Genomic DNA, 25,156 nt, shown 5'->3' with positions numbered 1-25,156 from the left:
ACACTGCATTCGAGTGGCTAGTGACCAGGAACAATGTCTGGCTGCTCTAGTGACAGTGTATGTTAAAAAAAAATTATCACAGCATGTTCCCTATAGCGATAATCACTTTAGGAGACACTCACTGTAAGAGGAAACAGATTACCGGCTGCAACATGCAGCCTTTGTTTACATGTGTGATCTCTGTGATTGGCACTGTACCCTGCTCTGTAAGCTGTGTGAGCTAGAGGGAATGCACATGCATCCTATGTGGGAGTATGTTTTAATACTCCCTCCCATCCTCAGGAATGAGCCATCCAGCAGTTTATGTACCGTATTTATCGGCGTATAACACACACTTTTTCCCCCTTAAAATCGGGGGAATGTCGTGGGTGCGTGTTATACACCGATCCCCACTGTCTGCGAGTCAAAAATACCGAGCGCGGCCGAAAAATACCGAGCGCGGCCGAAAAATACCGAGCCGATTGCTGAAAAAGACCAAGCCGACTGTACTGTGTACTCGGCTCGGCTCGGTTTGCAGTCCCTGCGAGCGGAGCCCAGCCGAATGCACAGTACAGGCGGCTCTGTCTTTTTTGGCAGCGCTCACTAGAGAAACAGCAGGGAGGCGGGACTACAAGCGGAGCCGAGCAAGTCGGCTCAGTCTTTTTCGGCGGCGGGAAATTTAAACATGGCCAAGCTGCAAATGGCACTGCAAAGCTGCAAATGACACTGCAAAGCTGCAAACAGCGTGGGACACTGATCATTCTGCAATGGTGGACAAGGCTGCAGATGCACACTGATAAGGCTGCATTGACTGGCATTTACTGTAAATGTAAGTTTTTTTTTCCTTAAACTTCCCTCCTAAAACTTTTTTCCTTAAAATGCCCTCCTAAACTTGGGGTGCGTGTTATACGCCGGTGCGTGTTATACCCCGATAAATACGGTATATTGGTCAGATGGCAAGTGATTTAATCCCATACAGCAGGGAGAGGGTCCATTTGATGCAACTTAAACAGTAGGGATGGTCTCAGGCATGTTCGGATCGTACCCATCAGGAAGCCATCACTTCCCATCACCAATCATAGGCAGTGAGACATTTCCTGATCCGCAGCTGCACATACAAACACTGCCCATGATTGGCGGTGTGCAGTGACGGCACAATCCGAACACACTTGAGCCCATCATTATTAAATGGTGAGGAAACACACCACTCTTTTAAGTTAAATGCTTGTACAGTAGATGCCGTTTGGTTGTATGTAGTGTCATGGAACTGTACAATTTTCACAGACAGCACCAGCAGCACTGTATTCACCCATCACATATTTTGGATGTGTAATAGAACTTTAGCTTTTGAAGCTTGGTTTGAAAAAAGGGCAATATACATTAAGTAGTTTTGGCTGTGACAACTGATTTTTTGTCAAGCAGTAATTGGCCTGTATTAAACCATGGAAGTTTTTTGTGTGCTTAGAGTAGGTAAATTTGTGCAGGCTTGGCTGGCAGCCAAGCCTGTCTGTGTTTTTCCTGGGTTGAGCAGAGATCCAGGGAGAGCTGGATGACCCCCAGGCAGCACTGAGACCTTCCTCCTTTTTCTAGAATGTACTGGAACCATCTAGAAAATTGGGAGGGGAAGTGAGGTGGAGCTGCCTGGGGTATTCTGAGGGCCCTGACCAATCCCCAACTTGGGTTGGCAGGCCCCTCAAATATTCTGGGTCAGCCCAGCTGGGGAGGAGAGTTCAGTTTAAGCTGGAGATGTTGTGTTAGTCTGTTGTGGCCTTTAAGGGGGCTCCCCTGTCTGGGGGAGGTGACCTAGGGCCTGGGGGCAGACGGGACCTTCTCAAAACCCATGGGGGTGTCCTGGCCAGAAGGCACAGGAGCAAGTAAAGGACAACAGGAGAACACTGCCAGGCAAGACTCCTGGAGCAACAGGAACAGCCAGGAGGGCTGGTGAGTGACACACAGTCACGAGGACTGGGAGCTAAGCCTGAGAGGACTGGGATGGAGCAGTCTGGGATGCGTGCAGAGCCAGGCAGTGGAAAGAGGCAGCTGCAGCCAGGAGGGATGGCAGTGCCTGAAGAGGTGGTACTGGGAGCAGTAGCCACAGATAGGACAGCTAGCAACAAAGGTCCCTGCCTGCAAAGGGCATTCTGCTAAGATCCAGCTGAGTCTGTCTTGGATCTAAAATATGTGCTAGATGGTCCTGGGAGTGACAGCCTGCAAGCAACTGTGTGCTAGAGGTAGAAAAGGAGAGAATGTATATACAGTAGTGTATATAGTTCAAGTCCCTACAGAGTTTCATTAATCAAATGGGCATCCCATATGCACCCTTCCGCATCCAAGTTCAATCCCCCTATATAAAATGAGGCATGAAGTGCCCCACACAGGGGTTAAGTATCCCAGTTTATCTCCACACAGACTTTCAAAACTTTCATGTGATGGCCTGGTTAGGTTGCCTAACTTTAAGGCCATACAGGCCAGAACAAAGGCAAAACATGAATAGTGTGTCTGTACACGCTCTGCTACTTCCTGCAGCATGATTCTTCTAGTGAGGGAGGAGCTTGGACTAAGCAAATTTACTGCTTTTTATTGGCCAATACATAACTGCCAATAAATCTCACACCTGGTTCATGCAAGAGCGGGCTTTACCTGCATCTCAACACAGTACCAGACTGTTAAAATGGGCAAAGCTAGTATGTGATGTCATTCCGCATGAGTCTAATGGATGGTCCCGTTGTCATGTTTCATACTAATTCAAGCTCAATTCTGGATACATGTAAGCGCGATTTTTTTTTTAATTAAAGGCGATTTCTGTTAACTACATCAAACTATGCAGCTTTTTATTTTTATGTTCAATTTGCCTGGCTAACCATTGTGGGGACATGGAGTGCATATTAGACCTACATTCCAGCAGTGGGGACACTGCAGCTATTTTGCATTGACCGGATCATTTGGCTAAATGAGGCACCTGATGGTGAGAGCATGGGATATCCGGGAGACACATCAAATGCTGTTTTGAACACTATAATTTGAGATCTCCACCGTTTGGTAATTGGCTAATATTTATACAGTTTGGAATAGCACTTTATACGCACTGGAGCACCTTCTATTAGTTTAGAGAAATTAGCACTTTTTAAAAAACGTGTAAAATGATGAATTTAATGATTATGGGCATTTTTTGCATTTAGATTTGTCTATAATGTAGTATATAAAGTGCCTGACAGTGCTGTACATAGCGCTTTGTTGTGCTAGGTTACTTTGAATTGTGTGTGCAGTGTGGTGGGTTACATGTTATTGTGTGATCCCCTTTGTTCACAGTGTATAGACTCAACAGTCCTTTCTATGACTACCATTTTGTGTTGGTCAGAAACAATTTTAATTGCTGCTTAGCTGCTACCCCCTCTTGTAATTTTGAGACTGACAGGGTATTTTATAAAGTATTTATTTAGGTAAGACCATATCAATTCTTGTTCCACAAATATTATTCTAGTGGATGGCCACTCCTTATAGATGCAATAAGTGACCTCGAAGTTTTAAAAAGACTAAATTGATATCAAATTTCATGGATTTGGATAGCCAGATCTTAGCCCAACTGTTAGCCCCCGTACACACGGTCGGACATTCCGACAACAAAATCCGTCAGATTTTTTCTGACGGATTTTGGCCGAAACTGGTGTTGCATACACATGGTCGGACAAAGTTGTTGGAAAATCCGATCGTTCGGAACGTGGTGATGTTCGTTCGTTATGACGGGACTACGTTTAGGCTAGTAGCCAATAGCTTTGGTCACGCAATTTGATCTGAGCATGCGTGGCACTTTGTCTGATCGGAATTCTCTACAAACGATCGGAAAAAGTCTGATCGAAATTTGAGGTCCTGCTCTCAATTTTTTTCCGTCTGAATTTTCGACGGAAAAAGATCTGATAGAGCCCACACACGATTGGATTTTCCGACAATATAATCCGATCGGACCTTTTCCGTCTGAATTTCTGACCGTGTGTACGGGGGCTTAGTATTATTTTTGGCAGTTCAGATTTGAATAAGGCTACTGGGAGAAAGAGACCAAAGGCTGATGGCCCCTTACTGTACATTTAACTTGACTGACATTGCCACAAGATCCCACCCTTTTATATTAATATACCTGGTACATTTTTAAAAAGAAGGGTCCCAGGTTGTTTCTTGGCCCCATCAACTCATCAGGCCAGACAACCCTAAACCATTTTGCACAGTTTTATACCATTTCTTGTGCCTGTGTTATGTTTCCATTGATTAATGTTTGGAAGTTCTAAATTTCAAGCTTTACAAAATTTGCAAAAAGTTTAGCAGAACTCTAAATGATCAGACTTTTCAGAGGTTCATTCATCTCTAGTGATATATAGTATGATTTGTCTTTGGGATCTTGATGCTGGCATCTTTTGCCACAGAAAGGGTAAGGAAAAAAGAGATTAAAGTGATTGTAAAGTTTCATTTTTGTTTCTATAAAAATAACAAACATGTTATACTTACCTGTCCTGTGCAGTGGTTGTGCACAGAGCAGCCAGATTCTCGGGTCCCTCTTCAGTGCTCCTGGTCCCTCCCTTCCGTTGAGTGCCCCCACAGCAAGCAGCTTGCTATGGAGGAGACGAGCCACAGCTCCCTGTGTCCATTCAGACACGGAGTCACGGTTGGACCCCACCCCCTCTCTCTCCTAAGTGAATTGATTGACAGCAGTGGGAGCCAATGGTGCCGCTGCTGTGTTCCAGCATATCAGGAGGGAGAGTCTCGGACGGCCGAGGCACTCGTAGACATCGCTCAGGTAAGTATTGGGGGGGGGGGGTGAGTGGGGCTGAGAGGGGGCTGCACACAGAAGGCTTTTATCTTAATGCAAAGATAATGATAAAAAGCCTTCTGCCTTTGGAACCGCTTTAAGTTTACATTAGGTAGGAAAGAGTGACTTGGCTAGTACAGGAGAGGGATTGCATAGATATAGTTCAAATTTTTCTCTTCCAAAATTCAACAAACTAAAAAACAAAAAAAAAAAAGAGCAAAATGGCAATATTATCCTCATTCTCTCTTTGCAGCTTGCAATTGCCACGAAAATGTTCAAATATTAAATATGAGAAAAAAAGAATAATAAACATAAAGTATATCTAAAACACATTTTATTTTATTTTTTACTTTTTAGTTTTAATTTTTTAGCGGTCTTGTTGAGGAGATTTCTTTATTACTTGTCCCAGATACAGGAGAACCTGAGGCCTAAATCCTCTCCTAGATGGTCATTCTAGGAGTGACAAACATCAAATTTTGGATTCCCTGTCAATTTCTGTCGTAGTAACATTGGTTTCCAGAACACATTGGTTATTCTCCCCTGGGTAAACAGACAGTAATGAAAACCCGAGGTTCCAACCTTTTCCAATGCCAGTAAACTTTCCTATTAATATTTTACCCCTAAAAATTTATAAAATTCTAAATACATGTAAAATATTTTGCCTTGCTTGCATGATGGCTTTTTTCACCTCTTGGTTCCTCAAGCTGTAAATAAGAGGGTTCAACATTGGGGTAATTACAGAATAAAAGACAGAGGCCACTTTGTCTTTTCTGTCCAAGGCACTGGAAGGTGAACGTAAATAAGTAATAAAAACTGAAACAAATAAGACGCTGGTGCAAATTAGATGAGAAGAGCAAGTGCTGAAAGCTTTCTGTTGTCCTTCGGAAGATTTTATACGTAATATGGTGGTAAAGATAAAAACATAAGAGACCAGGATTGTTGAAAGTGAATAAAAACAATAACAACCAACAGAGATAATAGCTAACACGTTGCAAAGAAGTGTGTTGGAGCAAGACAACCGGAGTATGGGAGGTATGTCACAGTAGAAATGTTCTAGAAGATTTGAGCACCAGAACTGGAGACTGAACAAGCAACTAGTGTGCACAACTGACTGAAAGAAGCCCATGGAGAATGAAAGACCGACAAGAGAGAAACATTTGCTTTTAGTCATGATGGAAACATAGTGAAGGGGGTGGCAGATAGCAGTGTAGCGGTCATACGACATACTGGAGAGTAGAAGGACCTCAGTTCCTGCTAGGCCAGCAAAAACAAAAAATTGGATGGCACAACCATTAAACGATATGGTCTTCTTGAGGGATGGAAGGTCAGACAACAATTTTGGAGTGACAGATGTAGAGTAGAAGAGGTCAACTGCTGAGAGGAAACTCAAAAAGTAATACATTGGAGTGTGAAGGTTGGAAGCAATAAGGACAAGAATAATTAAGCCAATGTTTCCGAGTATGGTCACAAGGTACACCATCAAGAAAAAAATAAAGAGGAACGGGATTAGTTTATCATTATCAGTTAGTCCAGAAAATACAAACACAGTCAACTGTGTGTTATTTTCCATAGCCATTGAGTTCTTCCTTTAGAGATAAAAATTACCCTAAATGTTAGATAATATTGATACTTTCTTTTTTGTTTGTTTTTTCAGGAAACCTATGCCAAGAGAAATACATATTAATACATAAATGACCTTCTCATATATAGTCCAATAGATTTGCGCTTGTAAATATATTGAGAAGGAAAAATAAAAAGTCCAAAAAGTGATAAACCAAAATCCATTCAACCGGTGAGTGCACTAGCCATCAACCGAAAAGTGCGAGATCCTGAGTGAAAACCTCTACATTATAGAATATCTGCATCCCAACTAGAGTTGACCTCTTATTACAGAAGGTTGCTCATGCTTGTGGCTCTAAAACCCAGCCAAGGCCTCTGTTTATTCAAGGGGACTTGGATTGGAGGGAAAGGTATCCACCACTCTTAGGAAGACTCAAAATTTGGTTGATGGGTATTTTAATGTGTTTCCTGAAAGTGCAATCTATTTTATATGAATACATGTATAAAATATGTTATGCTATGGCAAATTTTTATCTTTCTGGGGTTTTGTGTGACTTATGGTATGTACACACGATCTGACTTTTCAGCGAACCAGAGTCCATCGGACAATTAGATCGTGTGTGGACTCCAGCGGACTTTTTCTTCCCAATAGTTCGGTGGACCTAGAAATAAGACTGGCTTCAAATTTGTCCACCTGACTCGGCTTTTAGCGGACAATTCGTTCTTCTGTGTGCTAGTCCGATGGACTATAACCGACGCTAGGGCAGCTATCGGCTACTGGCTATAAACTTTCTTCTTCTACGTCATCACATTTGAATCTGTCGGACTTTTGGAGTGATCGTGTGTGGCCAAGTCTGTTTGTTTGAAAGTCCGGCAGATCTCAGCTGCAAAGTCCGTCGAATTGTCCGCTGGACCAAGTCCATAGAAAACTCCAGTCGTGCGTATGCAGCATAAGCTTTCCTAAGACTGGTGGCTATCACTCCCTCCAATCCAAGTCCCCTTGAATAAACAGCGGCCTTGGCTGAGTTTTAGAGCCACAAGCGTGAGCGACCTTCTGTAAAGGAGGTCAACACTAGCTGGTGAGCAGACATTCTGTAATGTGGAGGCTTTCACTCAGGATCACGCACTTTTTTGGTTTATCACTTTTTGGACTTTTTTCTTTTTCATTCTTATAATATATGACTCTATAACTTGTGCTGTGTGTGTATCACAGAAGATTTGCTTCTGTATATGCACATATATACAGTATATATATTATTTTTGATATTCAGAATAGCGCAGTATTTACTTTTTGTATAATCATTACCTTCTCAGTCAGTAAAATGAAGTAAACATCTATGGTCAGTATACTTGTTCCACATAAGGATGTATTGAAGACATTGGATCCTCATGATAACCAGGCAACTGTCATTTTTAGGAGAACATTGATATCCATCTTATTTCTCTTTGTAAGGGTTTTCTTTCTGTATATTTCCAGCAGTGCAACTTTGTTTAAAAGAAAAAAAAATGGTTGCATTGGTGTTTCTCAATATTTAATGTGGAACTTAACCCATAACAACTTGATAAAAAAAATTATGTTTTTTAGCAAGGGACACACATTCTATCATAATAATTATGCTACCAAAAGTAGTTGTGTGCTGTGAATTGCCTCCAGTAGTGTTCCTGTTTCTTCTTGCTGGAGGCCGCCATTTTGGTGAAGCCCAAAGCTCCAGCTAAAATCATAAAGCAGAACTAAACCCATTGATTTGCCAGTTTCAAAAAACACTTTGATTCGATTTTGTCCTCAACCAAACCGTCAAACCACCAAATGGCTGGTGTCATGACTGATGACATGTGCAGCTCCATGGAAGTTGCAGTTCAAACAGAAGCAACTTTCTTGGCTGTAAAGGATAGGGGGGTATAATTCCACTTTAAGGCTGTCAGCAAATCGGCCTCTACAAACTCGGCAGTGCTTAAAAATAGAGAGCAACTGAGCATGTGCAGAACAGGGTGAGACAGGGTATTATTGGATTTTAAACAGTATATGGACTTTTTTTTTTATGTTTTAGATAGCTGCACATGCAAAAGTGGCTAGCCTGAAGTTATCTAGCAGAGATGTGGAGTGATTTTAGAACAGTTTTGATTTCATAGTGAAACATTCTGGGTATGTTTATAAAGCAGTGATTTTACATTCATCAAACATTCATCAAACATTCAAAGCAGATGTGTACTCCTGGTGTATTTGTTTTAAATGCCATTACTTGATTCCCATGTAAGTGAAGGCTTGGTAAATGCCACATGTTCTGCATTATAAATTTGCACCTTAATTTCACTTATTGCTTAGGAAAAATGTCCTTGAATTTTTATTTTTTTAAGTCAGCATGTGGAATTTTGGGTAGTTTATTTTATTAAATTTTTAAGTTCTTTGTATTTATGTTCTGACACTTAAAGAGGCCCTTCAGCTTACCCCCCCTCCCCCTCTAATTTCTTTTTCTCTGCCCCTGCTTGCCCCCTGTTGTTCTAGACAGAGTTCTGATACTCACCCAGCCACTGGATCTAGGGATGTCCAGCTGACATCCTTCTGTCAGCAGACGTTGCTGGGTCCTGCGCTGCCATCTTACTTGTGGCCTCATCAAGAGACACAGTGGCTCTTCTGGGTTTCAGCCGGTGTGGCTTTGTGGTGACACGCCACTAGACCTGCCCCCCTCCTATTTCTGAATGACTAAAGTCCCCCTGGGATATGTGACCTGCATATCCCAGGAGGACTAGGGAGCACCATGCACGTCATTCATCTAGGCAAATGATGTGCACTAAGGGGTGGGACCACACTACTTTTCCCAAAAGAAGGTAAATAAATATAAAAATGCCCAATTCGTGAAGAGGATGGGAGGAGGGGTGGGGGGGGAGAGGTTCATATAGAGGTTGAAGGGCTGCGTTCATTTATTTTTTGTATTTTTTTGTAATCAGAACTTCAACGTCACCGGACTCCCCCCCCCCCTTCCCTTCGTTAGCAGATGGAGGCACTTGGGAAAGGGTGGAGGAGTCCGGTGACGTTGATGTCCGTGACTTCACCGGATCTCCGACGGAACTCCCTGAAGACCCGGAAGCCGGCAGAGAGGTGAGTACCCATCAAAAGAATTTTGATTGATCAAAAAAATGTATTGATTAATCGAGGAATTAATCTTTAATTTCCATAACCCTAATTCATACCCCTTTAAATTTGCATTTTATTGGGATTTTATGTGATAGACCAACACAAAGTGGCACATAATTGAAATGGAAGGAAATTTTTTTTTACAAATGAATATGTGAAAAGTGCGGTGTGCATTTGTATTCAGCCCCCCTGAGTCAATACTTTGTAGAACCACCTGTTGCTGCAATTACAGGTGCAAGTCTTTTTGGGGATGTCTCTACCAGCTTTACACATCTAAAGAATGACATGTTTGCCCATTCTTCTTTGCAAAATAGCTCAAGCTCTGTCAGATTGGATGGAGAGTGTCTGTGAACAGCAATTCTTGCCACAGATTCTGGATTTAGGATTTGGATTTAGGTCTGGACTGTGACTGGGCCATTCTAACACATGAATATGCTTTGATCTAAACCATTCCATTGTAGCTCTGGCTGCATGTTTAAGGTCGTTGTCCTGCTGGAAGGTGAACCTCCACCCCAGTCTCAAGCCTTTGCAGACTCTAACAGGTTTTCTTCCAAAATTGCCCTGTATCTGGCTCCATCCATCTTCCCATCAACTCTGACCAGTTTCCCTGTCCCTGCTGAAGAAAAGCATCCCCACAACATGATGCTGCCACCACCATGTTTCACGGTGGGGATGGTGGGTTCAGGGTGATGTGCAGTGTTAGTTTTCCGCCACACACAGCTTTTTGCTTTTAGGCCAAAAAGTTCAATTTTAGTCTCATCTTAGCATATAACCTTATTCAACATGTTTGCTGTGTCCCCCACTTGGCTTCCCACAAGCTGCAAATGGGACTTCTTATGGCTTTATTTCAACAATGTCTTTCTTCTTGCCACTCTTTCATAAATGCCAGATTTGTGGAGAGCACAACTAATAGTTCTCCTGTGGACAGATTCTCCTACCTGAGCTGTGGATCTCTGCAGTTCCTCCAGAGTTACCATGGACCTCTTGGCTGCTTCTCTGTTTTTGGGGTACAAGATATGCCGCAGGAGTTCAGTAAACCAGAATCCCAGTTCTCCAGAGAGTCCATCCTTGTTTGCAGCTGCTACTCTGCACTACCTCACAGACCTCTGCTTCCTTCCTGCTGCTTTTCAAGCCTCCCACACATGTGGCTTAACATCATTCAGGACCCCATAGTCCAAACCTCTGAAATTCTGAAAGGTAAGCCAGTTCCCATTTATGCATTGGGGTGATGGGGTGAGGTGCCATTTAAAATTATTATATATATAGACTTTGTGACAGACCTAGCCGGGACCAAGGCTGTTGGAGGGGACTAAATGCGAGCCTCTTGCCCACCGATTGTGGGCCCTGGCATTTGGGGGAAGGGTGCTCTTTGTGAGCTGTATGCCTGGGGACCCCTGAGGTGGTGTTACTTGGATTCAGGTCCCTGTGCGTCCGTCCCCCAAGACACACAGACTCTGGATATGTATTTGCTATATTAGCAATAGACTGAATCACGCTGTTGGGACACAAACTGTTAGATGCTAATGTCATCAACTCCAGCCACCTATCTGTTGTGTAAATCAGTCTAGTCTGGCTTGTAAGAATATTCCACACATTGTTGTTGTGCTAATTAACCCTGTGTTGATGTTTATGGCAATATGGTAATGTGTATAGAATAGTCAGTCCGTGAGCTAGGAAACATACCCTGAAAAGTCTCATCTCTCAGACAACTAGTCTTGGTCAATGATTAGATAATTAGCTCATGCTAATTTGGTTAGGTTTTAGTCATCTTGCTGTATATATCTGTGGAAGATCTCAAATAAAAACTATTCCTGATGTACTCCAAGACTGGTGTTGTCTAGCTCTTGGGGGTTCCTATATCCAGATCCATTGGCGTCGTGTTCCAGGACTTAGGAAGCGGTATACTCACGGAAACACTCAAGCGGAGTGTGGGGGAGTTCCGTCACAGACTTATTTTAACAAACATTGATTTACATACAGTATTTACATAGTTACATTATTGGTAAGGTTGAATAAAGACAACAGTCCATCCAGTTCAAGCTGTGTAGGTGTGTGTGTGTATGAGTGTGTATGTACTGTAGTTACTGTATGTCTCTACCATTTCCCATGCCCCTGTATATTGCACTCCCTAAGATGTCCATGTAAGAGTTTTATTAAATGATCAACACTTCCTGCTGACACCACCAATTGGTGAAGCTCTAAAGCTCTAATGCCCCGTACACACGATCGGATTTTCCATCAACAAAATCATGAATCCTGAAGGATGTTGGCTCAAACTTGTCTTGCATACACACGGTCACACAAATGTTGGCCCAAAATTCTGAACGTGATAATGCGGTGATGTACAAGATGCACGACGAGCCGACAAAAAGAAAGTTCAATAGCCCAGTGCAGCTCCTTCTTCTTGATTCTGAGCATGCATTAACTTTTCTACGATGGACACACGATTGGAAATTCCGACAAGTTTTGTTGGTGGAAAATTTGGGAGCCTGCTCTCAAACATTTGTGGGTGGAAATTCCAACACCAAATGCCCGATGGAGCATGCACACGGTCAGACTTTCCTACAACAAGCTCACATCCAATATTTGTTGTCGGAAAATACGATTGTGTGTACAGAGCATTACAGTAACGAACCCCCTGCGTAGTTTAAGGTCAAACAGCTTCTCGTTCAACTTCATTGAGTGGCCACGTGTCTTCCTAAGTGATCTGAGAGTGGATTTTGTTTTCCAATGCTGGAATCACCATTTAGATGTACACTATATTAACAAAAGTATTGGGACCCTTGCCTTTAGAAACACATGAACTTTAATGGCATCCCAGTCTAATGCCGCATACAAAAGATCGGAATTCTCGTCGGAAAAAGCTCTGATGGTTTTACCGACGGAATTCCGCTCAAACTGTCTTACCTACACACGGTCACACCAAATTCGGACTGCTAAGAACACGGAGACATACAACACGTACGACAGGACTAGAAAAAGGAAGTTCAATACCTAGTAGCCAATAGCTTCCATCTTGTAGTTGAATCTGAGCATGCGTGAGTTTTTGCATACACACGATCGTAATTTCCGATAGAAAGTTTTTCCGCTGGGAAGATTGAGAACACGTTATCATTTTTTTTGCTGGTGGAAATTCGGACAGCTAAATTCCGATGGAGCCTACACACAAATTTTCAGACGAAAAGCTCTCATCTGTCTTTTGCTGACCAAAATTCCAATCGTGTGTACACGGCATTAGTCCGTAGGGTTCAATGTTGAGTTGGTCCACCCTTTGCAGCTATAACAGCTTCATCTTTTCTGGGAAGACTGTCCACAGGGTTTAGGAGTGTGTTAATGGAATATTTGACCATTCTTCCAGAAGTGCATTTGTGAGGCCAGGCAGTGATGTTGGACAAGAAGGCCAGGCTCACAGTCTGTGCTCAAATTCATCCCAAAGGTGTTCTATCAGGTTGAAGTAATAACTCTGTGCAGGCCAGTCAATTTCCTCCACCCCAAACTTGCTCATCCATGTCTTTATGAACCTTTCTTTGTGCACTGGTCCAAATCATTTGGCGGAGGGGGGATTATTATGTGGGGTTGTTTTTTAAGGGTTGGGTTTGGCCCCTTAGTTTCAGTGAAGGGAAATCTTAAGGCAATAACATACCAAGACATTTTGGACCATTTCATGCTCCCAACTTTGTAAGAACAGTTTGGGGATGACCACTTCCTGTTCCAACATGACTGCACACCTTTGGACAAAGCAAGGTCCATAAAGATGTGGATAAATGAGTTTGGGCTGGAGGAATTTGACTGGCCTGCACAGAGCCCCGACCTCAACCCGATAGAACACCTTTGGGATGAATTAGAGAGGAGACTGTCAGCCAGGTCTTCTTGTCCAACATCTGTGCCCAACATCACAAATGTACTTCTGAAAGAATGGTCAAACAATCCCATAGACACACACCCAAACATTGTGGACAGCCTTCCCAGAAGAGTTGAAGCTGTTATAGCTGCAAAGGGTGGGCCAACTCAATATGGAACCCTATGGACTAAGATTGGAATGCCATTAAAGTTCTTGTGTGTGTAAAGGCAGGCGTCCCAATACTTCTGGTAATGTAGATATTGCAATCATACCTCCTCTTTAGTGTCTCCTCTCTAGGGAGAATAAGTTTAATGATTGCAGTCATTCCTCACAACTCTGGTAGTCCAGCCCCCTTATTAACTTTGTTGACCTTCTCTGGACTCTCTCCAGTTCCAGAACATCTTTACTGAGGACTGGTGACCAGAAATGGACACAAAATTACACATCTCTACATTTGATGCAAAAAAGTACAAGCGTGTATTAATGGTGCCATATAAAAAAATAGCTTTAAGGTAAATACTGCAGCTATAACACAAAAAATGTGTTCACTAAAAATACTCTGCATTTTCCCTTTAATAAAAAAAAATCCAGAAAATAGTGCAGCAGCTAAAAAAAAAAAAGAAGTGTATCGTGATAGAAATTGTCTTAGTTTTGTTTCAAAACTGAACAATAAATAGATTTTGTCTAGTTACCATATGATATGTCATTTCCTCACCCGTCCTAAATGCACACTTGTCTGATGTTAGGGCTTCTGTTTATGGGAATCTGAAATCCTTTTTATAATATATCACTTTAGCTTGTGAGCAATTCCCATCCATCCCAGAGCATATCATTAATTATTTGCAACAAGAAAACAAGAAACAAGTCCCTTACTAATTGGTTTCTTGAGGAGCAATTTAATGGGCCATTAAGGACTACATCCTTCATTTTGTGTTTAATTATTAAAATGTACTTTAAAGATTATCTAAAAGAACCCCACCTACCCTGACCTTTTCATAGAAACATAGAAGACAATTGACAGAAAAAGACCAAATTGCCCATCAAGTATAGACCAGCAATAGCCAAAGCAAAAAGAAAGCGCACTGGCCTGGTGCATTAATAAAATACCTTTAATTGATAATATAAGATTTCAATGTACTCACAAAAATAAGGCATGAAACACATAAAAAATAATCCCATCCATCCGGAATAGGACACTAACGTGTTTCAAGGGCTGTGCCCTCTTCATCAGAGCCCAGGCTGAGGTGTTTTTGTGAGTACATTATGTAAAGGAAATTTGTAAGTTCTGTATATAATTGTATTCTATTTCATATGTATTTATTGCACAATGCCCTCACTGTGCACACAGCATTAATGTTTTCATTATATGTTTGCATTCTTTTGAGTCCTTATTAGAATTAGCCTGCCTATGTTACGCCCCTTGTTACCATAAACGTACAATTGTAATATTAATGTAATACCTACATAATCATGTGCATAAAAACCTTCAATTGCGTTATAATAAAGCAGAACAGTTTTTTGGAAAGATGCGAAGTGTATCTTATGTGTCTGTTCCCTACTGCAGTAGTTATTATTAATTTGGAACCACTAATAAAAATGAGGATAGCAGTTTTATGTTTCATGTTTTATCAATGAAAGGTATTTTGGTAACGCACCAGGCCTACTTCTTTTTGATTTTATTCCAGTTTGGTTCCCCCCAACTTGAAGTGGGCAGCAAGGCTGAGGTGAATTTCTGGCTCCATGCGGTGACTTCTCATTTTTGTTCCACAAGGGAGAAAGTCCACTACATGGACCTCTAGCATTGAAGGTTCTGCCATCTGTAGCACTGACTTTTTATATGAAGAAAATTAAAGCAATTCTGTGAAAATCCTCTGATCCTACCTCCATACGTTATTAGCCGAGACTCGTTAACCTTGTCCCCCCATGAAGATTTGATAAGTTCAGGATTCCCTGTGTCAAGACTAGGGTTTGCACCTGTCCAGGATTCACCTGGACAATCCGGGTTATGAAACATCTGTCCAGGTTTCAGTCCACCTGAAACTCGGACACTTCATTGGCAGTCCCGCAGCACCAGTCCTCCTCTCCCCCTCTCCCTTCCTATTGGCTTCAAGTACTTTTAATTATATGGGTAGAGGGGGTGCTTTAACTCACTGCACATGCTTAGCCACATCCCCGCCTCCACTCTGTATCCTCCAGCCTCCCCATTTTGCAGAGCCCAGGATTGGATCTGCTGTCCTGATACAGTGAGGGAAGGAAAAGCAAGCAGTGGAAGCAGCATTGACAGACCCACCAAGAGCTCCATCACAGCCATCTGAACTGTATGGAATTTCTTCTTCCTCCTCTGCTACTGTTAGTCACCCCCCTCCCCCACACTATGACTGGGGCTGCTATGTGTGTATGGATCTCTGGATGTGTTCACTCTCTACACACCATTCACCTTGCGGGAGGAAGGGGCAGCTGCATGTAGTCTTCCTGGTCAGTGGTCTCTTTCTACTTGAGGGGGTGGGCAAGGTCCTCTGTTATCATCCCTCTGCTGTCTTCCCAGATGGAGGTCTTTTGTAACTGGAGGGGAAGGAAGGGGAGTTGATATGTTCATGGATAGGGGTCCCATCTTATCAGCCCCCCCCCGCAGTCCTCCCAGCTGGGGGTCATGTTTAACTGGAGGGGGGAGGGAGGAAAATTCCTGTATATCTGGATAGGGGTCCTCCCTTATCACTCTCAGCTTTACTCCTAGCTGGGAATCTTCTTTAACTGGAAGGAGCTTCCTATGTTCCTGGCTAAAGGATCCCCTCCTTATCACCCCCCTGCAGTCCTGCTAGCTTTGGATCTTCTTTATGTAGCACTGACTCTCGAAGGAACTGCTGGTTTTCTTGGGCTTACCGTTACCTTCTTGACCTCGCCTCCGGTTAGGGTTTCCCGTGGTTGATTGCCCAAAGAGATGCAGAAACTGACACTGGATCTTCTTTTGGGTTATTTATTTAGAAGATAACACAGTCTCTTAATGAAGGGTAGAGGGTTAGGAAGAAAGTTCACGCACTTTTGGACTACAAAAATAGAAGAAATCCAGAGAATTACCGTTTCACAGGTGGATTCTCACAACCATCGGTGTTAAGTAAAGCAAAGTCTCTGCCACAGACTTGGATGTAAAACACTTCGGCCGAGAAAGGGTTAAAAGCACCCGCAATGCACCGTAATAGCGGCGTTTTGCCGGCAGTAATGCAGCACTGCCCCATTGATTTCAATGGGGAGCAGGGGTGGAGGAGTATTAAACACACTGCTCCTTCACCGCTCCAAAGAAGCTGCTGGCAGGACTTTTCCTGACATCCTGCCAGCGCACTGCTCCAGTGAGAAAGCCCTCTGGCTTTCACACTGGAGTGAATGGAGCAGCAGTTTGAGGATGGATTGCACGTGCTATTTCTAATGCTATAGTGCCTGCAAAACGCCCTCGGCGTGAAAGGGGTCTAAAGCTCTTTGTCCTGCAACTTCTCCCTTATAATCAAGTGGAAACGTTCTATCTTAGTGGCCCCAGAGTGTCAGAATCTCAGCTGAAAATTCAGTTTTTCACTTATGTCATTTATTTATTTTTATCATTGTAGAGAATAGAGATTTAAGGATTCAGTCAGCACCAAATGTTTGTTTAAAGGTGTTTCTTTCCACTTGTATTCAAAATAATTGTTTTACATGAGGTTTTCTACACAGGGGTTTGGCATCACATAGGATATAAGACAAAGACAGCCCCCTTGCTATCTGGACTAGCCCCTCTGTCTGTCTCTGTACAGACTGTAATAAGTCAGCCTCCTGACTATTTGGACATCTTATCCCCTCAGTTTGCCCGCACACAGGCTGCTTAGTGGCGGCTGGTGCTAAATATTTGGCAGGGGGGGGCAAACTAACGCGATCCACCCCCCTGGACAAACAGGAAGGTGGCGATCACTACAAGCAACCCCCCTGTGTGGGAGATGAATGGCAGAGGGGAAGCACACCAAAGACCCCCCCCCCCCCCCTTGGGCGAGAAGGCAGCAGTGGAGAATAACCTTAACATAGGAGGCAGGGGGAAGGAAGAGCTGGGCCATTCTCTTCTTGAACAGGAAGTGTGTCCTGACACATGTGTGTGTCCTGAGACATATGGCCAGTGAGACGTGATTGGAAGTCCTAAGACTTCCTGGTCAATCATGTCTCAGGAGCTGCTTCCTAATTGGCCAGGAGGAGAATCAGGAAGACAATAGCAAATATTAATTCACTATTGTCACACAAGTGGATGGCCCACCCTTTTTATGAAGCCAATGAGAGCCTCAGACTCTAACATGTGCTTCAAAAAAAGAAAAACCCCATTGGAATCCATGCATCCGACTCCCCGCATGTAGATTAGGGGGATGGACGCATGGATTAGGGGGGCGGCGCCACAGTGCCCTGTATGGATGCTCCGCCACTGACTCTGCTACTTCCTGCAGAATAAATCACCTAGTGGGGGAAGAGCTTGGAGGTATTGTTTTTGGTGGTCCAACACACACCTGTCAATTAATCTCACACCTGGTTCATGCAAGACCAAGCTTAACCTGCATCTCTATAGAGTACCAGATTGTTATAATGTGTATTTTTTTTCTGTCATTTTTTTGGTATTGATGTGGTAGTTTTCTTGAGGAGATTGTTCTCATATTAGTGCGCTTGCAACAAAAATAATTGGGTACCTGTAATCATTTTTTTTTAATTTGCACTAACATCCAAATTTTCAGGACAAGCTTTTGGCGTGTACCCTTATTCTTCAAGTTTCAGCTTCTTCGAAGTACTGCTTGGACCTTGAAGATGGCGGTATAACCCAAAAGCATGTCCTAAAAATGTGAATGTTAGTGCAAAAAAAATGAAAATGTTTTTTGATGAGGTTGTTGGGATGCACACTGCAGAGGACATGAAATGTCTCTTCTATATATACTGTATATATGATTTTTTTTCATTATAGTCAGGGCACTGAAGACATACCTGCATGGAGAAAACCTACGGCCATAGGTACCTTCAAAAAATTTGGTGTAAAATCTTACAGCCATAGGAAGGTGTTAAAGGACAGGAGCGCTGCATGTGGACATAGTAGGTTCCATCTCCACCTCTTCTTCCTCCTCCTCCACCATCTACTCCTTCACCTCCTCCTTCATCTCCTGCTTCCCTCCTCCATCACTTCCACTTCTTCTTCTATTTCCTCCAATCCCACCATACCTTTGCCAACAAGACGAATCCTTCTTTTCACCTTCTTGTGGGAAACTTTTTTCTTCTTCACTTTTTCTTCTTCACTTCTTTACATCTATAATTAACTCTGACATCCACTGTCATGGACAGAAGATTTTGTTCTGTTAGTGGCAGGCAGGTTGTAGAAGAATCTGATCACTTGTAGCCTGTGGAATGTGATAAGTTGTTGGGTAGAGATGAGCTTCGGGTTCAGTCAAACATAGGTTCAAGACAAAGTCAAAAAAGAAAAATGGCAAATGGCCTTTCACTACCATAGCAGAAAATGAACAGTAATGTTCTTCTTCGCCTCTGAACTTAGATCAGTTGACTTAGAATAGCTAATAAAGGGGGCTGTAGTATGTGCCAGCCTCATTACTTTACAAGGCATTTCTCAGAGTGTGGTGCTATAAATGCTGACAGAGTTTTATCAAGTATGGATAGTTGAGCTATACTGCCCTATATTAAGTGCTCTACACAGTGCTTTTTTATGCTAGGTTACTGCTAATTGTGTGTGCTGTGTGGTGGGCTACATAGATATTAGTGTGTAACCTCCTTTGTTCACAGTGTGTAGGCTCAACAGTCCCTTCTAGGACTACCTTTTTGTGTTAGTTAGAAAAAAACTTTGTTTGCAGTTTAGCTTCTGACCTCTCTTGTATTTTTTAGGCTGACAGGGTATTTTATAAAGTATTTATTTACGTAATAATCATAAATCTTTTTCCAGTGGGTGGCCACTCCTTATAGATACAAGAAGTGATCCTAAAGTTTTGATAAAGCTCAATTCATAATAAATTTCATAAATTTAAAAAGCTAGATCCTAGCTCAACTTTCATTATTATTTTTGGCAGTTCAGATTTGAAAAAGGCTACTGGGAGAAAGGGACCAAGGGATACGCTAAAGGCTGATGGTCCTGTACTGTACATTTATCTTGACTGCCATTGCCACAAGGTCCCACCCTTCTATCCTAAAATACTGTACTCGGTACAATATTTAAAAGAAGTATCCCAGGTTGTTGTTGTTTTTTTTTTTTTTTGGCCCCATCAACTCATCAGGCCAGACAACCCTGAGTTTTCCAAACCATTCTGCACAATCTTATACCATTTCTGCACACCTTTACTTTAATGGGACGTCAGGTTTGGAAATTCCAAATTTTAAAGTTCGTTGAATTTGTAAAAAGTTCAGCAGAACTCTAAATGACCAAACTTTTCAGAAGTTCCCTCATCTCTAGTAATATATAGTACATTTTGTCGCTGGTTGCTAGCTTCTTTTGGCACAGTAATGCCTCATCAGATTTTCCGATGGGAAATGTGTGATGACAGGCTGTTGGCGGAAAATCCGGCCATGTGTATGCTCCATCGGACAATTGTTGTCGGATTCTCCTCGGACAGATGTTGGCTAGCAGGTTTTAAAATTTTCTGCGGACAAATCTCTGTTGTATGTACACAAATCCATCGGAAAAAAGTCCAAAGTACAAACACATATGCTCAGAAGCTAGGACGAGCCAGAAGCAGTCGGTCTTGTAAACTGGCATTCGTAATGGAGAATTAACATTTGTGATGCGGCAAATTATGAAATCTTGAAATGCAGCCCACAATTCTCTTCTTCTTTAATGGGATAATAATGAAGCTGCTTTGCTGGTGATACTGATGGAGTTATTACCAACACATTTTCAAAGGCTTTTTTCTTCTAGTGATATCAAGAATAATATTATTATGCTTTTTTTTTTATTATTTGGGCAAGTTACCACAACACCATTATCCTGTAGTTTTTAAGATCAAAGATACAACTATGTTGGTGTCCCTTGTCAATTTTGCATTGTATTTTTTTAAATGTAACTGCCTACTCCCAAACTGTCATTTGAAGTAAAACACATATCCAGGTATTATTCTACACATTTTTTTTTATTGTGCATTAAAAAAAGAAAACAAATAAAATTAGACATGATATCTGACTATAGAACTTAACCAAAAAGTGCATTCTACGCATCCAAAAATATAGAAAATATACCAAATAAAATAGTTATTCAACCAAAAAATAATGTCAAAGCAATAACTTCAAAGCTAATAATATGTTATCTCCTATTCCCCAACATGGCTGGTTGACGAACGGCCGTTCAAAAACAAACTGAAAAGCATGAAATGAAAAGCGCAAAATGAAAAGCACGAATCGACACTCACCAAACCTCTACTAACACAAAATTAGCAGAAGGAGCCCAAAGGGTGGCGCTAAAGAGCTGAAAAACCATGTAGTATGTCACTACGTTTGTGATTTTTGGGCAACAATTGTGTTCGTGTGTATGGAAGACAAGTTTGGGCCAACACCCTTCAGACAAAAGTCCAGTTTTGTTGGCCAACCATCTGATTGTGTGTACAAGGCTTTAGAGTTGGTCTTTTGTCCAATGGATTGCGTAGCATGTAAGGTGTGTATGGAAACAAGAGGTTAGGTTTACATTAGGGAGAGAAGAATAAATTGGCTGGTGCAGGAGAAGAGATTCATGAAATGCATAGCTATAGTTCAATGTTTCTCTTCCAAAATTCCCTCGTTGCAGCTTTTAATTGTTACTGAGTTGTGTTATATAATATGAAATAAAGAATAACAATCTTAAAGTTTCTCTAAAGCTTATTTTATTTAATTACATTTTATTGTTTAGTTATAATTTTTTAACAGTCTTGTTGGGAGATTTCTTTTCAAAATGTAACAAAAAAAAAAAAGCTAATTAAAACAATGGTAAACTTATCCTTAATCCAACTTTTCAGCTTGTAATTGTCACTGAAATTTGTTAATAAATAAGAAAGAAAAAAATACAAATTTTAGGTTTATTTAAAGCTTTTTTATTTTTTACTTTTACATTTTTAGCAGTCTTCTTGGGAAGATTTCTTTGTTTCCGGTCCCAGAGACAGGAGAAAGCGAGAGGAAATCATCTTTTATGCCGCGTACACAAGATCAGAATTTTGGTCAGAAAAAGCTCTGATGGTTTTCCCGATGGAATTCCGACGGGATTTCACTCAAGCTGTCTTGCATACACATGGGCACACCAAATTTCTGACCGTCAAGAACACGGTGTTGTACAACATGTACGATGGGACTAGAAAAAGAAAGTTCAATAGCCAGTAGCCAATAGCTTCTGTCTCCTAGTTGAATCTGAGCATGCGTGAGTTTTTGCACGTTGGAATTGCATACACACACAATCGGAATTTCCAATAGAAAGTTTTTCCATTGGAAAAATTGAGAACATGCTCTCAAATTTTTGCTGGCGGGAATTCGGCCAGCTAAATTCCGATAGAGCTCTCATCGGTCTTTGGCTGGCCGAAATTCCAATCCTGTGTACGCGGCATAAGATGGTCAATTGTCATTTAAACAGGTGTCCTTGCTGGAAGACTTCCCCTAAAAATTTGTTTCAGTAACAACCATAACATTTTAGATTCCCAATCAATTTCTGTCATAGTGACATTAGTTTCCTGGACACATAGGGTTATTCTCCCCATGGGATCTGGCCTGTACAGCTGAGTGAAAGAAGCTCATGAAGAATGAGAGACTGACACAGAGACAAATATTTGTTTTTGGTCTTGATGGAAACATAGTGAAGAGGGTGGCAGATAGCAGCATAGCAGTCATACGGCATACTGGAGAGTAGGAGAACCTCAGTTCCTGCTAGGCCAGCAAAAAATTTAAATTGGGGGGCACAACCATTTAATGATGGTCTTCCTAAGAGATGAGGTCAGACAACATTTTAGGAGTTATAGATGTAGAGTAGAAGAGGTCAAATGCTGAGAGGAAACTCAAGAAGTAATATATTGGAGTGTGGAGATTGGAAGCAACATAGACACAGCCGGTGACAGATCACGCCGCAGCGAGGCACAATGGGGGCATGCTAGGTGTAAACCAGGAGTACATCATATGACGTTCATCTGGAGGGTCGAGAGGCTGCCCCTAGGGTCATTATGCCATAGGCTGGGGGGTTACAAACCTTGATTTCCAGATCTCTAGGTTTGTATTAAATTTTATTTTATGACATTTTTAAATACTACAAAAACAAGAAAAAAATAAAAAAAAAATTGAAATATTCAAAAACAAATAGATACATTATATATTGTTAACGAACAAAGGAATTGTGAGTATAAAAATGTATAGAATACCTGATATTCACTTACTAAGCTGTTTTCATTTAAATTATAACTTAAACTAAATATAAAAAATACATTCCATACACCTAATCTCATTTACCTAATCTCATTCTCCCCATGGGACACAGCCAGCAATGAAAATCCGGCATCTTTTTCCCATTCCAGATAAAATAAAATAAACTATGTAACCCCAAAAATTTATAAAATTCTAAACACATGTAAAATATTATGCACTACTTGCATGATGGCCTTTTTCACCTCTTGGTTCCTCAAGCTGTAGATAAGAGGGTTCAGCATTGGGGTCATTACCGAATAAAAGACAGAGACCTCTTTGTCTTTTTTGTTCAGGGCACTGGAAGGTGAACGCAAATAAGTAATACAAACTGACACATAGAAGACGCTGGCACACATGAGATGGGAAGAGCAAGTGCTAAAAGCTTTCTGTCGTCCCTCAGAAGATTTTATACTTAATATGGTGGTAAAGATAAAAACGTAAGAGACCAGGATTGTTGACAGTGAATAAAAACAATAACAACCAACAGAGAGAATAGTTAACATGTTGCAAATAAGTGTTTTGGAGCAAGACAACTGAAGTATGGGAGGGACGTCACAGTAGAAATGGTCTATAAGATTGGAGCCACAGACCTGGAGACTGAACAAGCAGCTGGTCTGTACAGCTGACTGAAAGAAGCCCATGAAGAATGAGAGACCAACAAGAGAAAAATATTTGCTTTTGGACATGATGGAAACATAGTGAAGAGGGTGGCAAATAGCAGCATAACGGTCATACGACATACTGGAGAGTAGGAGAACCTCAGTTCCTGCTAGGCCAGCAAAAAAGAAAAATTGGGTGGCACAACCATTTAATGAGATGGTCTTTCTAAGGGATGGAAGGTCAGACAACATTTTAGGAGTGATAGATGTAGAGTAGAAGAGGTCAACAGCTGAGAGGAAACTCAAGAAGTAATACATTGGAGTGTGGAGATTGGAAGCAACAAGGACAAGAATAATTAAGCCAATGTTTCCAAGTATGGTCACGAGGTACACCATCAAGAAAAAAGTGAAGAGGAACGGGATTAGTTTATCATTATCGGTTAGTCCAGAAAATACAAACACTGTCACCTGTGTGTTGTTTTCCATAGTCATTGAGCTCTTACTTTACAGATAAAAAAATGAACTTAAATGTTGGATAATATGATTTATTTTTTTTCAGGAAACCTATGCCAAGAGAAAAAGGTAGGCTGTCATAGCTAATCTCATTAGAATATCGAAGAATAATCATCTGGCTGACTCTAGCTTCATTACCTTCTCAGTCAGTAGAATTAAGTAAACATCTTTGGCCAGTATACTTGTTCCATGTCTGGACATATTGATTGCATTGGATTCTCATGATAACCAGGTAACTATAAGGTTCAGAAGATAAGGAGAACAGTGATAGCCATCTTTTTTCTCTCTGTAATGGTTTTCTTCCTGTATATTTTCAGCAGTGCAGCAAATTTCCTTGAGAAAAAAAAAAATGGTTGCATTAGTGTTTCCCAATATTTACAATCATATTTCCAGATAGAGAGATGTGGAGTGATTTTAGCATAGTCGTGATTTCCCAACAAAATAATTCTGGGTATGTTAATAAAGCAGTGAATGTGACATTCACCAAACATTCACTGCAGATGTATCTTCCTTCTGTATTTGTTTTTTATTCCGTTCTTTTATTTTAATGCAGTGAATGCATGGTAAATGCCGTTTATGCTTTATAAATTTGCCCTTAATTTCACTCATTGCATTGCTTAGGAAAAATCTACTTGAATTTGTATTTGTTTTTGTTTTTAAGTTAGATGGTGTCATTGGGGGTAGTTTATTTTTATGTCATTTCATGTTCTTTTATTATGTTCAGTCATCTAATTTCTTTTTTTTATTTAACTTTTTATCAACAAAAATAATTGAGCACTGTCAGTGATACTTTTTTTTTAAGTCACCCTACAGTTACATATATATTAATATGAAAATTGATCATTCCTGATGTACTGACAGCCTATCTCAATTCTTGAGGTCCAAAAATTTTAGGACAGTACAAATTTCCCCCTAAAGCACTCCTGTGATTGGCACAGTCTGTACCATGTGATCATTGTGATCAATCACAGCTAGCAACACAATTGTACACAATGGATGTCTGAAAGGATGCCTTTAAATAAAGTATGTCTTACCTTTAGGTTACCTTTTGTTGTCTCATTTCCTCAACTCTTATGAATTCACACCCGTCTGATGTTAGAGTTCTGTTCTTGGGAATCTGAAACCCTTTTTATAATATATTGCTGTAGCAATTCTCATCCATCCCAGAGCATATCATTAATGATTTTCATTGAGAAACAAGCTTGTTACTAACTGGTTTCCTAAGGATTAATTTAATGAGTCATTAAGGAATACATTCTGTAGGTTGAGTTTTATTTTAAAATTATCATTAAAGTGTACTGCTGTACTTTAAAGTTTGCAAAAGAAATTCCGATCGCGTG

General features: G+C 41.2%; 2 protein-coding genes across 3 annotated transcripts; both read right to left on the bottom strand.

Moving 5' to 3' along the window:
* Positions 1–5,094: 5,094 nt before the first annotated feature.
* On the bottom strand, positions 5,095–14,057 carry LOC143964097 (olfactory receptor 5B21-like). 2 transcript variants are annotated; one of them, XM_077473803.1, is made up of 3 exons: positions 14,004–14,057; positions 7,644–7,822; positions 5,095–6,436 (listed from the first exon to the last, which is right to left on the bottom strand). In XM_077473803.1, the coding sequence occupies exon 3, from the start codon at positions 6,351–6,353 to the stop codon at positions 5,406–5,408; it is 948 nt and encodes a 315-aa protein (XP_077329929.1). In that variant the 5' UTR covers positions 6,354–6,436; positions 7,644–7,822; positions 14,004–14,057; the 3' UTR covers positions 5,095–5,405. The 2 variants fall into 2 exon arrangements, with proteins under 2 accessions (XP_077329929.1, XP_077329930.1); XM_077473804.1 differs by lacking the exon at positions 7,644–7,822 and having other exon boundaries at positions 14,004–14,053.
* A 7,211-nt stretch (positions 14,058–21,268) lies between these two features.
* LOC143964096 (olfactory receptor 5AP2-like) lies at positions 21,269–24,915 on the bottom strand. The gene is made up of 2 exons (XM_077473802.1): positions 24,862–24,915; positions 21,269–24,149 (listed from the first exon to the last, which is right to left on the bottom strand). The coding sequence occupies exon 2, from the start codon at positions 23,793–23,795 to the stop codon at positions 22,848–22,850; it is 948 nt and encodes a 315-aa protein (XP_077329928.1). The 5' UTR covers positions 23,796–24,149; positions 24,862–24,915; the 3' UTR covers positions 21,269–22,847.
* Between the last annotated feature and the right edge of the window lie 241 nt (positions 24,916–25,156).

This window comes from Lithobates pipiens, unplaced genomic scaffold (genome assembly GCF_037356315.1).
Source record: "Lithobates pipiens isolate NorthernLeopardFrog02 unplaced genomic scaffold, aLitPip1_a1.2 Scaffold_8, whole genome shotgun sequence".
NCBI classification, from domain to species: Eukaryota; Metazoa; Chordata; class Amphibia; order Anura; family Ranidae; genus Lithobates; species Lithobates pipiens.
The sequence above is the reverse complement of the archived record's forward strand: the minus strand, read 5'-3'. Positions and strand labels throughout refer to the sequence as shown.

Coding starts and splice junctions, on each gene's coding strand:
- LOC143964097 (XM_077473803.1), bottom strand. CDS start 6,353: ATGGCTATGGAAAATAACACACAGTTGACTGTGTTTGTATTTTCTGGA.
- LOC143964096 (XM_077473802.1), bottom strand. CDS start 23,795: ATGACTATGGAAAACAACACACAGGTGACAGTGTTTGTATTTTCTGGA.